The 18,328-nt window shown below is 38.2% G+C and overlaps 2 protein-coding genes across 2 annotated transcripts in view; one reads left to right on the top strand and one right to left on the bottom strand.

Annotated features, from left to right (window-relative positions):
• Positions 1-5,686, bottom strand: part of afg1lb (AFG1 like ATPase b) — a 28,930-nt gene extending 23,244 nt beyond the window's left edge. Inside the window, exons 1-5 of the mRNA XM_056270801.1 lie at positions 5,546-5,686; positions 2,916-3,157; positions 1,616-1,667; positions 1,386-1,487; positions 497-624 (exon numbers count right to left, since the gene is read on the bottom strand). Coding sequence (XP_056126776.1) covers positions 497-624; positions 1,386-1,487; positions 1,616-1,667; positions 2,916-3,157; positions 5,546-5,654 — 633 coding nt within the window. The 5' untranslated portion in view covers positions 5,655-5,686. The remainder of the gene's footprint in view (positions 1-496; positions 625-1,385; positions 1,488-1,615; positions 1,668-2,915; positions 3,158-5,545) is intronic.
• Positions 5,687-6,000: 314 nt separating this feature from the next.
• Positions 6,001-18,328, top strand: part of snx3 (sorting nexin 3) — a 29,935-nt gene continuing 17,607 nt past the window's right edge. The window contains exon 1 of the mRNA XM_056270813.1: positions 6,001-6,222. Coding sequence (XP_056126788.1) covers positions 6,061-6,222 — 162 coding nt within the window. The 5' untranslated portion in view covers positions 6,001-6,060. The remainder of the gene's footprint in view (positions 6,223-18,328) is intronic.

Below are 18,328 nucleotides of genomic sequence, written 5' to 3'. Positions count from 1 at the left end.
CATTTCAATTTAAAAGCCATTAATAAAAAGAGCAGCCCTTCATCCTTAAGCAGTGAGAGAACGAGCACCAGGACAAAAATATTCATTACAAATTCAGAAATGGGCTGATGATGGGTTTAAATCTTCAAAAATGTACCGCTCTGACATTTATTTTGCCTCATCCTTTTGTTTCCTGTTTATTTCAAGCTTTTTTTCTCATCTCGATTATCTGTGGCCCCAGCATGTGTTTTCAGCTTTGTGTGAAAGTGTCTGACTCCACTAGATGGCTCCAAAATAAGCAAGACATTGGTGCTGGTCGACACTCTGGTCAGATGAACTACATCATCATAAAAATACCATCAGCATGCTTCTTACTTACAGCGGTATATTTGGGATTTTCTGTGGTATCCCTTCACCCATGCACAAACACACACAACACACAGTGAATGTGCATTAAAATCTTTCAACAATTTTTCAAAACTCTTCACCCTCTCAATGTCCCCACTCTCGCCCTCACCTGAAACTCATCAAAGCAAATGAGACAGGTTTCCTTTGCGATCTCCATGGCAACCGGAAAGATGGGGTCATACATTGTCATTTTACCGATCCGCCGCTTTGGTAGGCTCAGTTTCAGTTTGTGGATCCCTGAATGGAATGCACAAATTAAAATCAATACAAATAAAGGCAAATGCTCTCAAAACTTAAATGAAACCAATTTTAATCGGAGGGAAAAAGCAACAAACTATTCTGCTTTATGCTGTTATTTTCCTTAATTGCTATTCATGCATGAAAACTAATAGTTAGCTACTTGTACAAATAATAATACTATTTATTGCTTGATATGGAATGAGGTAATGAGGTTTGGGGTCAGCATTTTTTTAAATTTAGTGAAGATACATTAAATTGATAAAAAATGAAAGACATTTATATTGTTACAAAAGATTTTCATTTCAAATAAATGTTCTTTTGAACTTTCTATTCAACAAGGAATACTGAAAGAAATATTAATCATTATTATCACAGTTGAAAACAGTTTGATAACTAAGAAATGTTTCTTAAACACCAAATCAGCGTATTAGAATGATTTCTGAAGGAACACTGTGACACTGAAGACTGGAGTAATGATGCTGAAAATCCAGCTTTGCCTACAAATGAGTAAATTACATTTTAGCATATCAAAATAGAACAGTGATTTTAAATTGTAATAATATTTTGCAATATGACTAATTTTTAATGTATCAAATAAATGCAGCCTAGGTAAGCACAAGAAACTTCTTTCAAAAACATTAAAAAATCTTACAGACCCAAAACTTTTAAAATGGTAGTGCATATGACAACCGTCCCGTGTTCGAGAACCTTTCATGTATCCACACATTTGAAAACCGGTCACCCTGGTCAGAACTTACTTCTATGTACATCTAACATGAATCCATTGAAATGAACTCTCGTTTTTCTTCGGTTTTCCACAAATGAGTAAAAAAGATTCATCAGCATGGTTTTTCCAGTGCCTGTTGATTATAAAACGGAAAACAGAATAAGCATTAATGGCCACTCCAATATAAAGTCCAGCCAAGTCCCTCCAAATATATGCATGTTTAAAATGACTAATTATGTCTAAAAATGAACTGAAACTTACCAACATCACCATGAATATAGTAACCTTGGGGGGGATGTGGCCTTGGGGACTCCTGTAAAATAATAGCATAGCAAATATAATCATCTTCCTCAATGCTGTAAAAAGCTTCATTTTAGCACATTTTAGCCTACATAGCTCACATCATAAAAACATCTTGAGGTTTGCTTTGGTCACACACTGTAACATTTTCAGGTAACTCTTGGCAATTTAAATGATTAAGAGTCCCCTTGATTTAAAGTTTCTAAACAATATCTGCAATGCATTCAACTTTCAGAGTACAAAGCGTTTGATGAGCCAGCCCAGAACTGTCTGTGGCTGCAGACAATTGATCATTCAGGAAAGACAGAGAGCCGACATCCTTATCCCCGTATTCACCTCATCCTCTCTGATTGTTTTCGGAGGGGTGAATGCTGTTTGAGCAGTGAGGCACAGCGTTCTTGGATGACAGCGTGTGACTTCTCACTGACTTTCAGAACTCTGTAGCTCGTTATTGTCGCTGGTGGCAGTGGTCCAGTCACGGTAGAGTGGACAAACACAGCGAAGACACTGAGCGAGAGAGGACACAGGCCTTGTGAGGGATGGGTCCACAAGGTGGAGTCATGCTCTATACTTTCACAGGATGCAGCCAAGGGGAAAAAGTTCACATGCCAACACTCTTAGATAGAAAAGCTCTGTTCTCTTTAACTCAACAAATGAACTGATGTTTGCTCTGGTAATGCTTAACAATGACTTGGGATTAGATTTTTTGGAAATAATAACTTTGCTCAGCTCAATAGTGATTAACTTATTACAAATTAATTTATTCATTCCTTGCATTGCACTGTTCAATTCACCTAATGAAGTGCCCTTTTTGTCCTAAATAATCAAGACTAGAGCACATCGCTGCACATGTTTGTGTTTATTTCCCAACATTAAAAGTGGAGCTGGGAATCTCTCTCCCAGACAATGGCGACCCCTCATTACTGAAAAGAGGGATAGGTGGGGTGTCCTGACTCAGTAGGGGGCTGTGCTGTGATCCAGCAACTGCTTGGTCTGGTCTTTCCTCCCACTCTCCACCCCCACAAACACAAACAGGCTGAAGCTGCTTTGACCTACAAATAACAGGCCCACAGCAAATTAGGCAATGGCCCGGTGCAAGTGCTGGGGTCTGTCTGAAAGTTACTGCTAAGTTTTTTCTTCACCGTAAACATTGACAGAATGCACTGCTCAGTTTGGCGTGTCATTAACATCTGTCTTCTTTTTCATTTGACATAATTTCTTCAGGACTGCAACGTTTTATTCTACTTTCACTTGGTTTTACCTTATTCTCCAGTTCTGAGGTGGGTTGACTCTGTGAGCATTCTTTAGGTTGATAGATAGGGATGTTGGTATAACCAGTCATCACTCTGTTTAACTTTTCTAATTGAAGAAGAGCAGCTCTCTGTTGAGTGTCCTCTCGTAGCGAACCGGAGAGGACAAGACTGTCATAGTGGCTGACGAGTCCGACACGGGCAGCCCAAGGTGCTGATGTAGATGTTTGTCCCGCAGGTAATGTTGAACACCCTTAAGAAAGAAAATATGACAGTTGTTAAACATGTATCGGACTTGTATATACAGTAGTAAGCAATATTTTAGCGCTTATTTCACATAATACACTTAAAGCTCCAGTCCATAACTTTTTTGGGTTAAAAACTATCCAAAATAAATTGAGCAAGTACATAACTAGCCAGTGTTCAAAAAACAATCTGCTTGCCTTAGCTCGATTCAAAGCGGTAAGCTTGTAATAATGTTTTTAATTCCAGCAGTACTGGTGGATTTCTGCGGGAAATTCGAGCATGTCTTTGCATCATTACGTCACATCTGTACACATAAAGAAGGAGTCTCGGCTAGTATAAGCTATATTGCGTGTGAGGATGTTGGAGGTGGAGATTTATAGTCTTTTCTCACTGCACTTGATCCATAAAGGTTTAAACGACAATCCCCAGTGACAACTAGAGATTCACCCGTTGTAAAATGCAAAAGACTTTGGACTGAGGGTTTGGAAAAAGAGACTGCAACCGGACCCATGCGAAAACAAGGATAAATATCTGAAGGGCTTTAAATCTAGTCACGCAATGCTGATGTTGTTAACATTAACAATTTCAGAACAAAGTATAATTTGCACGGTTTGACGTGATATGGTAATCGATCGTTAGATTTAATCAGCGCGATTTACTGCAATGCTTTTTTTCAGCAAAGAAGAACAAAAGTGGATGTTACTTACTTGTTCAGATGGCATTTTAGGGTGAAAATTATTATGTTGGTCATACTTCCGAAAAGTATAATCTGTGATTCTGAATGACAGTATCCACACATGTATCCACACCAGCGCGGTGACTGACAGCCGCACATTCTCCTCAAAACACTGGATTCATCAGCGCTGTGCCGTGCCGAGGTACACCTCACGTAAAGTTGATAATTCCGCGAATAACTGCAATTGCAGATTTCGAATAGAGATGGCGACAAAGAGGAAAAACTGCGGACTGCAGCTTTAGTAAATAATAATTTATTAAATAACCCAAAAATAAAAAATTCTGTCATAATTTACTCTTTGCTGAATACAAAAGATATTTTGAAGAATGTCTAATCAAACAGTTGACGGTAGCCATTGACTTCCATATATTTTTTCCCCTACTATGGAAGTCAATGCCTACCATCAACTGTCTGGTTACCAACATTCTTGAAAATATCTTATTTTTAGTTGGCAGAATAAACTCACACACACACACACACACACGTGTGTGTATATATATATATATATATATATATATATATATTACATGTCTCTACCTAAATACACTACAGTTATTGGCTTGTATTTTTTTAAATTCAGTATCATTAAAATGATTGAATTTTATTAAAATGTCTAATATGAATACAATTATACAGAAATAAGCCAATTTAAAATTAAAATAAATAATTTTTTTAAAGCATTTTCGGTTTCAGTTTTTGGCCACGATCCTCCAGAATTTTCAGTTTCGGCCCAGAATTTCGGTGCATCCCTAAAGCACATCAAGTTGATTAAGTTGCATGTTGTATTTGATAAACGCAAAACAAAAGATTCGTAAAACAGCTATTACGAGTGTGACAACTATTTTTTTTTCTTGAAAAAATATCAGTAAACACCGCATTGCATAAAGTGACAGTTTACCCAGAAGAAAGAAAAAAACGAGTATGGAAAAAGATGCAATGACTGCAGTGAATAGCGTTCTGTCAAACATCTGCTTTCGTGTTCCACGAAAGAAAGAATGATATACAGTACAAGTTTGGTTTAATTTTAGCATGAGTATTTTGGGTGAACTATTTGTATCAGGCAAATAAAACACACAAGTGGCCATATGGTCTAGTGTTTAAAAAAAAAAAAAAAAATTATTAGTATATATATATATATATATATATATTATAATTAATAAATAATATGTTATTTTATAATATATAACAAACATAAATTATAATAAAATAAACACAAAATGATTAATAAAAAAAAAGTCATACTGCCTTAGAAAAGTGTTATTCGTTGCATAGCCTAATTTACAAGTTTGAAAGATTATATGATATAGGACATTTAAACTTAATAGACTTCAAATTTGTTCAAGAAATGTGTTCTTATAAACTAAATATTTCTCCTGCACAATAAAAAGTTAATCAATTAAACAGCACATTTCATAATTTAATAATTATTAACCAATAATAATTACAATATTTTAAAGGTAATAACCACGCAAGTGAACAATCTGATCTACAACATGGTTATTACTTTTAAAATAATAATAATATATTATTATTATTACTCTTCTTGTTGTTGTTATAACTTGACCAGTCGTTACCTAAAGAATTATGACGTACTCGATTTCCCGGTGTTTTCACGTGTTATCAGCACTGACCATATGACAGAAGAATGTTTGTGCTCACCTCTACCTGCCTTCAACACTTCACACCAAAGTCCTTTCGACAAACTTGTCTTTTTTGATATAAATCTTAAAAGACATCCCGTTGTACACCGCGACGCGTATGCCGCCATGTTGATTCAAAACCTAATAACTTTATTGAGCTCCTTACACTGACACCTTGATATCCCGTTACGGTGAACTGCTATAAATGTTGTTCTTTCGGGTTTATATAATCACATAAGAAGTCTGTAATGTAGCAAGCACGTTACATCTACATAATAAATATATCTTTAAAAATATAAGTCATAACTAATAATATTGGCACATGACTGAATAAACGCTAAGCATTACTCTACTGAAGGTTATAAATAGCCATTTTAACATTCTCAACTTCACAAGCCATGACAGCTTTTATCCAATCAAAGCCTAAGGATATTGCCACGTGACCGTGTTGGTATGTCACATGTCAGCTGTTCCTCAGCTGATCGGAAGTGCAATCGATAGCTGCTTGTTTGCTCAAACCTGTGACGGGAAGCGATGGCTGAGGCCATAGCAGATACGAGAAGGCTGTATACTAAACCACAAAACCTCAACGATGCGTATGGGCCGCCGAGTAATTTTCTAGAGATTGATGTTTCCAACCCCGAGACGGTTGGTGTCGGTCGGAACAGGTTCACGACATATGAGATCAGACTGAAGGTGAGCAGCCAATGCTGGCCTGACCAGACCAGACAATCACACACTGATCTTACTAATGCTCAAATACACTTGATTGTAAGAAGTACTAATGGTACATATCACAGAGTGGTTCATTTCTGTTAATACTACCACGACTTCTGTTTACTCGTGCGTCCAGGTAACTTATAACTTTGTTTATCGTGATGGCTTGATAAACATTTCCATGACAACGTAACTGTTTTCGTCTTTATTTTGATTTATCAAAAAAACGGACTGCAACTCTCTGGTTAGGTGCCCGGAATGGTTCCCTTAGAAATTAAAACCGTCATCATTTACAGACCCTCATGTTTAGCAAACCCATCTAACTTCCTTTCTTCTGCGGAACACAAAATGAGATGTACCTGAGGCTGTAATTCAATTCTCTGTAACTTAATTGTATAGAAATCAGATCCATTGGAAGTGACAGGTGACTGAAGCTGTCAGTACTTAACATTTAGCCTAAAATCTCTTTTCTTTTGTGTTCATTAGCAAGAATGAAAATCATACAGGTTTGGAACAAAGAAAAAGACTAGTAAATGATGACAGATTCTTTTTGACACTGACTGACCTTAACACCTTTGTAAGCCTGACATTGTAATAAACAACTAACTTATGTTGTGCAGTGGAGTACTTAGTTTAGTAGGGATGTCTACAAAATGACATGAGAATAAGCAGAGTTTTGAGAGTAGAGTTTCAAGCTCTTTAGATATAATGTTTGTGTAGATAGTTTGTGTGACCACACCCCTATGTGCAAGGCCAAGATAATGGGGCTTATAACGATAATGATGAACCTGGTTGACGTTAAAGTACTGTTCACATCGTCTTTACTAAGTGAAACCTTTCAGTTTGCCAGTTAAAATGCATTAGTTATTTATTTTCCTTATTCTTGTCCGTGCATGCACCCAACTTAAACGTAATTGATTTCTTGCATGTTTCAGGGATTTGTCTCATGATAAAATTAATCTGAATCCAATAAGTAAATCCAGTTTATTGTAAAATTTGATTTCCCACACTTACACGCGTCATTCATAAGACATGAATCAGCTTTCCGATATTTGCACTGACAAAATGCTTACAATCAGCATTTTCACTGGCCACAATTTTGACATTGATACCATGGAAGAAAACTGCCCTATAGATATTTTTATATTTGGCAGCTGCTGTCACTTTAAAGGCTGGGAGTGGGAAACACCATCAGTGAGCGTCTGTCGGGATAGTTTTTGCGCAAAATGAGTATTGGAATCATTTCAGATATTTCCGTATCGATTTGTATCGAAAAAACGATATTTTTGACAACACTACATTGCACTTAGTTTATTTAATCAGATGCCTTTTTAAAAGACTACAATTGAAAATTGTATATATTATATGTAAAATTCAACCCGCCAAAGTTGCTAGTAGGAGTGGCTGCGTAAATCCAGCTACATTTGGCGGGTATTATTGTCAAGCCTTGCTTACAATCGTGATTTGTTGGCTAAATTATTTGGAATGTTAGAAGTTGTTTTGAATAGTGACAGAAAGACGCACGTCATCTGTTTTGCATTTCTTTGTGTGTGTACTGTTATGCATGGATTGGACCTTATGACAGATAAATCACTGACAGCCCAAATAGCATACAACCTTCTTTTTTTTTTGCTAATCTCCAACATTATGGTAAAAAAGTGTTGTTATGGTACATGTAATTCAGATATCCAGAGATGCTGAATGGACAACTAAACTGCGCAAATTTTAAATATTCCTCCAAAAGCAAAACATCTTTATACGTGCAGATATGAAAGGAATAGTATAATACAGTATTGTGAAAAAATTTTAAAATGGGTTTTTAAAACCTTCGTTCATTTTACTCTTCCGTAATATATTTTCTCCGTCAAATACAAAGACTACATACATGTGGCCAAAGTTATCTTTACAAAGAAAAACACAAACACACACAGACACACACATTATTTACCCCAGTTTGCTTCTAAAGCTGGTTTAAAAAAAAATCTTCATTTTTTTTAAGTGTCAGATTTAATGCTATGTCAACTGTCCGACTTCTGGACTCTTTGGTGTAATTTTCTTGTCTTCTAGTGTTTCTATTTAACTCTTGATACTTCAAATTTGTTGTGCTTTCTATTTTAAATGACTTCAAATACGTTATTAACTGCATTTGTTACAGCAAATTACTGTCAGTGTGAATGTTACATTTTTAACATTTGACCTTGTTCTAAGTGTGTGCCCTACTTAGGGCTGGTGTTCTAGAAGTCATCTAAGTGGTTAAAGATTTGGCTTGGTAAACAAAAGGTTGCACTGACCATGACTATTGTACACTTGAGCAAGGCACGTGCTGTCCCTCCAGCTTAACATTGTGACATTGCATGAAAGTGGTGGAGAAAAAATTGTTCACAGTTGTGTGTTGGACTAGAATTCTATTCTTGATACATTTGTAACAATACTTCTTAAAGTCCTCTTACCTTCAGAAGTTTTGACGAAAGACTAAATGCTCATCAGACTCTGATATTGTTGTTGAAACGCTTCCCACTTTTTCTTCCCTAAATAGTCAAAATTCTCCTTTGAAATGCTATACTTTTAAAAATGAAGCTCTTGCCTAAAGGAGGCGGAGGTGAAGACAAGACATTGTCACATCCCCTTACTGTCCTAAGCAGTCATTTTCCACAACTGATAAGTTGTGACAGGTGCTGTTGCGTCTGCTAATAGTCCACTGTCTTCCCAGCTTTCCTATAGTATTTTTAGCTTTCTCCTACCTACAGAACGAGCCAGCGCCTGCCATTAGCCCAAATCTAAAGCTACTGTACTTGATTAGCGTATAATAATTAGCATATGCGTGTAATCAGTATTATTGTGTGTCTCTGAGTCGGCGGTGACCCTGTTTTGCATAAGGGAACACCCCACACATCCCTCTCACGCTATCGCTCTCTCGCTCTAGCCCTCTAGACCGAGAGAAAGAGCGGAGCTGTCAACTTTTGATTTGCTTCTGAAGTAGTCCAATCGCAACAATGAGAGGAGATAAAGGGATTCTGTTTGTATTTGTCATAGTAACACTGCCTGTGTTGATTACATGCTTTTGTGTGCCAAGGGCACTATCTTTCTTTTAGGCTCTTTCGCACCATCCATGCACGCTTTCTCTCTTTTGCTCAGTGGCCAACCATTATCCTTTCCATCGTCATATCCCACATCCCATAGATGATCCTGGCATGGTAAGTGAGAGAAAGAAGCCAAGCCATATTTGTGTGTGTCTTGGAGAAGGAGCGAGAAGCTTCTTAATCCCTTCTTTTAGAGTGGAACGTGTGAATGACTATGGGGGTGCAGACCTCGTCTTAACCCCCTGCCAAACCCCCACTGGATGGCACAAAACGTGCCCATCCCCCATCATCTCCTCCTGGTCTCGTCTCAGGATGGGCATATCTCTTCCTCAGTTCAGTTAGTGCAGGATTCTTAAAGTTCTTTTTTTTTTTTTTTTTTTTTTTCTGTAACGTAAAAGGTCAAATTAATTTACCCTCAGTCCATTCCAAGCTTGTATGATTTTCTTTCTTCCATTGAATGCAAAAGGTAAATATTTTCAGCATAATGCCAATAATGAAATTTCACAATGCCAAAAAAAAGCATCATAAAAGTTATCCATACTTGTGCACTATATTCCAAGTTTTATGGAGTCATATGATAGCTTTGTGTGAGGAACAGACCAATATTGAAGCCATTGTTCAATAAAAATCTTGACATCTGCCCCAGCTCTCTTTGGCACGTTCATGTGAGCAGTGACAATATCTGATTTGTGGGCATCTTTATCAGATGATTTTGCCCACAATACCAAAGCTGAATGATTTTTTTTGTGATCTCACTAGCCGCGTTTCCATTACCCTTAAAATTGCGCAAATTGAAATTGCGAATTGAAAGTACGCCCAATGGAAATGCGTCAATTTCTCAAAAACTCTCATATATCGCAAAAAAAAAAAAAAAAACGCTTGCATGAGGTGTTTTTTCAGGCAGTTCAAAAAAGGAATATTTCGCAAAACTGCAATGGAAATTTTGCGCATTTACAGGTCACCTGATGTAGATGGCGCAGTATGTTTGGACAGAAGACGAGACCGATTTCTTTATTAAACTCATAAAAGACAAAAGAATTACAGGAATACTGGATTCTAAACCACTAAGAAATGCCACAATCAAGACCTTGAAGCAGATATGAGGGAGAAATACCCAGAAACGCCTCGTACGCAGCTGCTCCCAAGTATAAGGGGCTTTCCTTGTCATTAATGCTTGGATAACATGCCTACGTCTGGCTGGAATAAATGTTAACCTACCAACATCCATTGCCATGATTTTTGGAATGACTTATCGCTAGAGAAAAAAATTACGTTTCACTCCTTAGCAGTTATTGATATTTAATTGAACAAACCTGAACAAAATGAACACTTTTCATGCTAATGGTGAGTGGTGACTAAAAATAAAACACCCTCAAAAACACTAAATAGATTTTAAGTGATTGCAAGGTGGAATGGTTCTGCCTCAGATGGTTTTGCTGCACTCAGTGAGCTGAGAATCAGTGATCAAACCGAGCTTGCTCAATACTCACCACCAAACTTGACATAAGTTTTCACAATTTAAAATTCTAAGTTGCGCATACAAAATATATTAAGTTGACTTTACTTTTTTTTTTTTTTTTTTTTGTGTCTAACAAAATAGAAGTTGGATTTTTATTACAGTGTCATATACGTCAGAAGTCATGAAAATGTACCACACAAGTTGTGTGGACCATTTTTATGCTACTTTCATGGTGCTTTTGCATTCTCTTTGAAGCCTGAAAGCCTCAGTCCCCATTCATTGTACTTGTATGGGAAAGTGAGAGCAGTACAATAATTCAGAATCTTTCCTTCTGTGTTTTGCTAAAGAAAGTCAAACGGGATTGGAACAACATTAGGGTGAGTAAATGACAGAATTTTTGGGTGAACTATATCTTTAAGGTCTGTTTTCGGCCTAATTTCCCAGTGTGTCAAGTATCTTCTTTTGCTCATGGAAAAAAAAAAAAAAGTTAAAATGGAGAACAGTTGCTTTATCTCATAATATGAAGAAAGTAACGTTAGTACCTTAATCAACTGAATATTGACAATCTTTCACTTTATGGATTATGTAACTTTGACGCATTCTTGGAATAGTTTTATTGGGTTTGTCACACACATTTAGAGCTCATATTCACATGACCGCAGCACATAAGCAGGAACACAGATAAAAACTTGCAGTATATTCTGATATAAGCTCTGTTTGTTGGCTTCTGTTCATATAATTTCTTATGAAATCCATATTGTGTTTACAATGCTAAAGTTGAGTGACATGATGAGACCACTGACTGTGCACTTTGGGATTCAATGTTGTAGACAGGAGAATCGCCCGCCCCCCCCCCCCCCCCCCCCCCCTTCAGCGGTTTTGTAGACAACACTCTTTCCCTATCCATCTTTCACTCCCTTCTTCACCTCCTCCTCCTCCTCCTCCTCATCCCCCTTTAATTCTTTTTTTCCAATTTCCAAAAAGCCCTCTCTCTCGCTCTCCCTTTCTGCCATTACTAAAAATGGCTTGCTTGCCTGGTTGTCAGTCCCAGTCAAGTGTAATCCAAAGTCTACAGCATCCTCCCCGACAACTATTTTAATGGTAATGGGCAGCATATTGTATCAAGGCTACCATATCCTACTTGAGATGACAGTATCAAAAGTGGGAGTTGATGCTATTGGAACAAAGACAGGGGGCAGCTTTTTGCCAGAGTGAGGGTGTTGGGGTGGTGGGTGGTTGTGTTTGCGTGCATGTGTGTGTGAGAGAGAGCGACTTGTGTGTAGAACACGGAGGGGGATGATGGTGGTGGGGCGCGAGTGCTCTCATTGTCCCTCTGTCCTCTTCTCTTTGGAGCTATGATGCGATGAGATGGCATTGTGCTTCCATTTTTGCTACTTTTATTTTGAAAAAGAGAGAGCAGAGCGGAGAGATGAAATGCTCGCTCTTAAACTTGACTTGATCCGACTCGCTAAAAGCTAATGCATAGCCAGCACAGAGCCCTTACGCTGGTTGAGGTGACCTCTCTCGGCTGTTTTTTCACTGCCCTCTCTCTCCTCCTAATGAGGCTACACCATTGTCCCCAGCACACACATGCATCTAAAAAAGAGGAGAGAGACCGGGATTCTGCCATCTCCTCATATCGGCATAAGCCATGTGGAAGCTTTTAACAGTGCGGAAGAGTGACTAAAAGAAAGAGCGCTTTTAGTGCACCTTTCACACAATTGGCTATTTTTGGGTGTTGTGCATAAAATGCACCTAGTCTGTATCTCCCTCTGTCTCGCTCACTCTCTCTCTCTCCGACTTTTTCTTACTCGGGCAGTCTGTCCCATTATTTACAGGTTGTTTTGTTTTCATTTTGACATTTTTAGGTTGTTTTTTAACCTAGTTTGTTTTGAGCATTTACAGTAGATGATGTATTGATACCTTGACCATAGCTAAATCTTGAAGACAGAATCTGTGGGTCAACATGGCTCGGGTAGACACAATTCTGACCAACAAAAGGACTTTTTGTGCATATACTTTTTTATTAAAAAAAGAAAAATTTACAAATGTGCAGTCGGTAGGATATCTTAATTTTATTGAACTAGTCTCTTATGCTAAGCATGCCTAGATTTATTTGATCAGAAATGTGATAATGTTGTAAAATATTCTTGCAATTTAAAATAACTGTTTTCTATTTTAATATAAATGAAATGTATTCATTTGATGGCAAAACTGAATTTTTAGCATTATAACTTCAGTCTTCAGTGTCACATGATCCTTCAGAATTCTAATATGCTGATTTGGTGCTCAAGAAACATTTCTTGTTATTATCAATGTTGAAAACAGCAGCTTAACATTTTTGTCAAAACTGATAAAATTTTTTCAGAAATCTTTAAAGAATAGGATACGGTGGTGGCCCAGTAGTGCACAACACAACGAAATTTAAAACGCAAACATAAGTTCACAACACAACGAAATTAAGCCAAAACACAACGAAATGAATTCACAACACAACGGAAAATGTACGACACAACGGAAATGAGCCACGACACAACGGAAATAAGCCACGACACAACGGAAAATGTACAACACAATGGAAATGAGCCACGACACAACGGAAATGAGCTACGACACAACGGAAATAAGCCACAACGGAAATAAACCACGACACAATGGAAATAAGCCACGACACAACAGAAAATGTACAATACAATGGAAATAAGCCACGACACTACGGAAAATGTACAATACAATGGAAATAAGCCACGACACAACGGAAATGAGCTACGACACAACGGAAATAAGCCACGACACAACGGAAATAAGCCACGACACAACGGAAATAAGCCACGACACAACGGAAATGAGCTACGACACAACGGAAATAAGCCACGACACAACGGAAATAAGCCACGACACAACGGAAATAAGCCACGACACAACGGAAATAAGCCACGACACAACGGAAATAAGCCACGACACAACGGAAATGAGCTACGACACAACGGAAATAAGCCACGACACAACGGAAATAAGCCACGACACAACGGAAATGCTCCCGACCACTAGAGGGCTCGGAGCGCGGTAAAGTTATTTTTCCCTGCCATTGTTCTACAGAGTCGGCAGTCTTAATATATCAATACCACGATTAGTTTTAACTATGTAACCATTGTATATCGACATAAAATATTACTTCAAAATCACCTACATGAATTATAGCTGTGTATTTATACTTGAGAATGCTTTGACCCGCTACCACAGCGCATTCTGGCAATTCCACCAAGTGGTTAAAACGTATAATTTATTATAATATAATTTGATAAATAAAAATAAAAGCCATTTGGTGAATTGCAGAATTACATGAAGGTATTGGCACAATTTCACCTGTTGTAAGTCAGTCTGGTTAATAGGAACTACAACCTTTGAAACATGTTACTGTTAATACATGAAGGGAGGTATTGGAAAAAAAGTTACCTGTAGTAAGTTAGTCTACAATACATTCAAGCTTTGGATTTTGAACATGTCTGTTTTTGAATGTTAAAAAGTAATTTTAATTAATACAAATTGTACGTTTTAACAACTTGGAGAAATTGGCAGACGTTCTTAAGGATCATGCGCTGTGGTAGCGCCGTAGCGCGTCAAAGCATTCTAGAGTATATAAATGCAGCTATAATGCAAGTAGGTGATTTTGAATTAATAATTGTCAATATACAATGGTTAGCTATACTGTTAAAACTAATCGTGGTGTTGATATATTTTTTAGACTGCTTACTCTATAGAACAATGGCATGGAAAACTTGCTTTACCACGCTCTGAGAGCCCTCTAGTGGTCGGGAGCATTTCCGTTGTGTTGCGGCTTTATTTCGTTGTGTTGTACATTTTCTGTTGTGTTGCGGCTTTATTTCGTTGTGTTGTACATTTTCTGATGTGTTGCGGCTTTATTTCGTTGTTGTACATTTTCCGTTGTGTTGTGGCTCATTTCCGTTGTGTTGTACATGTTCCGTTGTGTTGTGAATTGATTTAATTGTATTGTGGCTTAATTTCGTTGTGTTGTGAACTTATGTTTGCTTTTTAAATTTCATTGTGTTGTGCACTACTTGGCCATCGTAATACGAAGTTCAAAGAACAGCATTTATTTGAAATAGAAATATTATGTAAATGCCTTTACTGTCACTTTTGAGCAATTTAATGTGCTTGCTGAAAAAAAGTATTTATTGCTTTCAAAACAACAACAAAATTCTTATACTGGCCCCAAACTTTTGAACAGCAGTGTATTTTAAATGTATCATTATATTGTAGTGCGTACTGTGACCTAACAAGATAATGCATTAAGTTTCCAGCAACAAGCGTGTCACACTGAATCTGTTCATGTTGCATGACACAACATACTCCTAGCCGATCAGAACATATTTAATGTTTAATACAGCTATGCAGAGCAGGATTTTGCACCAGTGAGCTTACACTGTGGGCAGGGCTACTGAGTGCAAATAAATAGAAACCAAGCAATCAACAAAATGTTGATTTCCCACATGCGCAAGCAGCGCAACTGTCAAAAACTCTGATTAACATGGAAGACGGAGCTTTTATTGCTTTATGCATTATCGCAGCGCTCTTAAGTTTTGCCGCAGTGTTATGATTTATGATGAGAAGTCTTGGTTTGTAATGAGTCCTGTTAGTGGCCAACTAGAGAGAATTAAAAAACAGACATCATTAAATATCCCACGGAGCTTACAGAATTAACATAAAAACCACCCAAGAGAACATAGCTGACCATCAGAGAGTCTCTAAGCATTTGATCGTCTCGTCTAACGCTGAGTCTCATTACCTGCCAGTTTAATCATGTCATACCGTTCCCCTCTCCAGTATGCTCACAGGTATTGATGGACCTCTTGAAAAGCCCCGTCTTAGCCGCAGTGCAAGGCTGCTGTCTTAATGAATTGGGCTGTTTTCATCTGCTCATTGAGTGTTTGATGTGTAAGGGCTTCCGTCTGTGTGGTTAACTTTGGTTGCCACGGTAATCAGGCCCTTTGTTGGGCTGTTTTGTTTGCTTGTCTCAGGTTTGATTGAGATCATTAGCAGTGAGGGGAGGACAGTCAAACTCTTTGGAGTTTACATCTGCAGCTGTACACAGTGTGATGTACCCCTCCTTTCTCTTTGCACACGCACACAAATACAACACTGCTCTCGTCACAGCATTTTTGTTGAAGTGTAATTAGTGGTGCTTGCAAGCGTCACTTTTACTATTGCTCATGCTTGTTACGTCTTCCCCTTAATCTAGGGGTAAATAGGGTGTGGCGACCAAAAAAAAAAAAAACAGTGGAGAGACTTTGAGGATCTCCAGCTCTCCAGTCCCAGATTAAGAAACAAGTTTCAATTTGAAATGGCGTGTCTGCCTTTTATTTTCAACTTTAGCAGGAGTTAGAAAAGAAAATAGGCTAGTAATATGAAGTAAAGGAACACATTACGAATAAATCCAAAACAAAAGTATTACCTCGGGAGAAGGGCCCAAGTCAAAAGAAAACAAAAATACCTCTACCTAAAAGTGGGATAACATTAACTTATCTATACAAAACAGAAAACAAAACAACATATAACTTTCCTCACTCCCTAACTAACCATTAAACAGGAGAAAAGGTATGGGTATCCTCCACCCTACTTACTTACGCCTAGCGCCCAACTTTGGGCATAGGCCACGAACAAGAGCTCTCCAGTCGTCCCGGTCCTGGGACAAAAAAAAAATCCTCCACCCTACATTACCCATAAACTCTAAACTGATCTCAAATTACATAAATCCAAGAATCACGGACACGCATTGTAACCACACACCAAAGAGCGCGACCAGCGCTCACTCGTCTGGGCTTGGAGAGCGGAACACCCTCAAACGCCGCAATGTCTCTCTCCTTTCTCAGCGCTCTCTCTGCTGTTTTGTATTGGACTCCTCAGAACACGCACCAATCAGTGCGCGGACAGCGCTCACAGGTAAACGAGCACAGGTGGTAGCCCTTAATCTAATCAGTCAAAGACACACAAGGAGAGAGAGAGGAGCTGTTTACACCTGGCCACTTCATGCGTTTTCTGTGATCGGATAGCTATCCAATTGTAAAAAGACCAGGTGTAAATGCCCTCCGAAACGCATTCGAGACGGATTTGAATCCGATCACTCAAACCACTTCAGGAGGTGGTCTGGGTTAGCCTGGGAAAACCCAGACAACTTCCGGCCAATTTAGATTTGCTCTGAAAGTTAGTCTGGCAAAGAGCTCATTCAAGCCCTTTTCCAATCCGTCGAAATCGAGGCACCAATCAGAAACGTTGGGGCGGGCTTTACACGATGACGACAGATTTTGAAGCAGATTTTGTAGCCTACATTACAAAGATGGATGCCGCCGTCGAAACATCACTCGTTCGAATCAGCTATCGCGTCTGTTTTAAGCGATTTGAACGTTTCCTTTTTGTTAAAAACCGAGCAAAGAACAACACTCGGAGATGTTTCTCTGCCGCTCTGCATACGTCATCTCCTTCATCGCTCTGATTGGTTTTAGGTATATCCGCGACTTCCGTTGGTGACGCCCCTCTGGAAATGATTTGTCTATGACGCTTTGCCAGACCATAACTCAGTTACAACTGAGAATGGTCTGGTTTTAATCAGGCTAGGTCTGGGCCGCATTCCAGACGAAACTGGACAAGTGTAAATGCATCTGGTTGTTGAAACCACATATGTAAGTTTTACTCCTCCCAAAAATGCTAAAAAAATAAATGTGACAGCGTGTTATTTAGGCTATATGTCATGTTATAGTCAGATATGACGGCGCTACTGCAACACGTATTACCGCAGCTGACTGAGCATTCATCGAGCCAACGTGCAATCTATCGCAAATCAAAGTGAAAGTAAGTCGCAGACGCTTAACACACAATCATCTTCATTAAAAGTAAAGAAACGAGATGATCTTACCAGGGCTGTTGCCGCTCTCTCTTATTGCAGTATTTGATTTTGATTTTAGATGATGATCAATAAAATGCAGCTCATATTGCTTTCGGTGAGGTGAACTCCATTAAATCTGCATATAATGCGGGAATTGAAGATCGGATTTATATCCGTTTTGCAAAAACACATTTATGTGACCAGGTGTAAATGGAATCGTTTTGATAAATCAGATAGCTATCCGATCTGAGAAAACGCATGAAGTGGCCAGGTGTAAACAGCCCCAGAGAGAGAGAGAAATACAAATGCACATAACACTCTTGGTATATAACAGACACAAAATGAATGCGTCCTTGGACGTAACACTTGGTCTAAGGGATTTGAACAACCCCCTAAAGTAGTAAACTATAGCAACTGTTCCTGTGAAGTTTGCACTAGGGACATGATTGATGTGTTAATCATGCAGCTTGTTGTGTAATATTACTTTTGTATTTCGTCAGGCATGCAGTTTTTGGCAAGCAATCAATAAAAGAGTTTAACAATTGAAAATAAATGTTTTGTATTTTAAAATGTTATTATGTATTTATTATGTGATGGCAAAGCTGAATTTCTAGCAGCCAGTACTTCCGTATTTACCTGAGATTT

This window comes from Rhinichthys klamathensis, unplaced genomic scaffold (genome assembly GCF_029890125.1).
Source record: "Rhinichthys klamathensis goyatoka isolate OS25496 unplaced genomic scaffold, OSU_Roscu_1.1 h1tg000308l_1, whole genome shotgun sequence".
Classification (NCBI taxonomy): Eukaryota; Metazoa; Chordata; class Actinopteri; order Cypriniformes; family Leuciscidae; genus Rhinichthys; species Rhinichthys klamathensis.
Note: the sequence above shows the minus strand (reverse complement) of the source record. Positions and strands in the feature narration are given on the sequence as shown.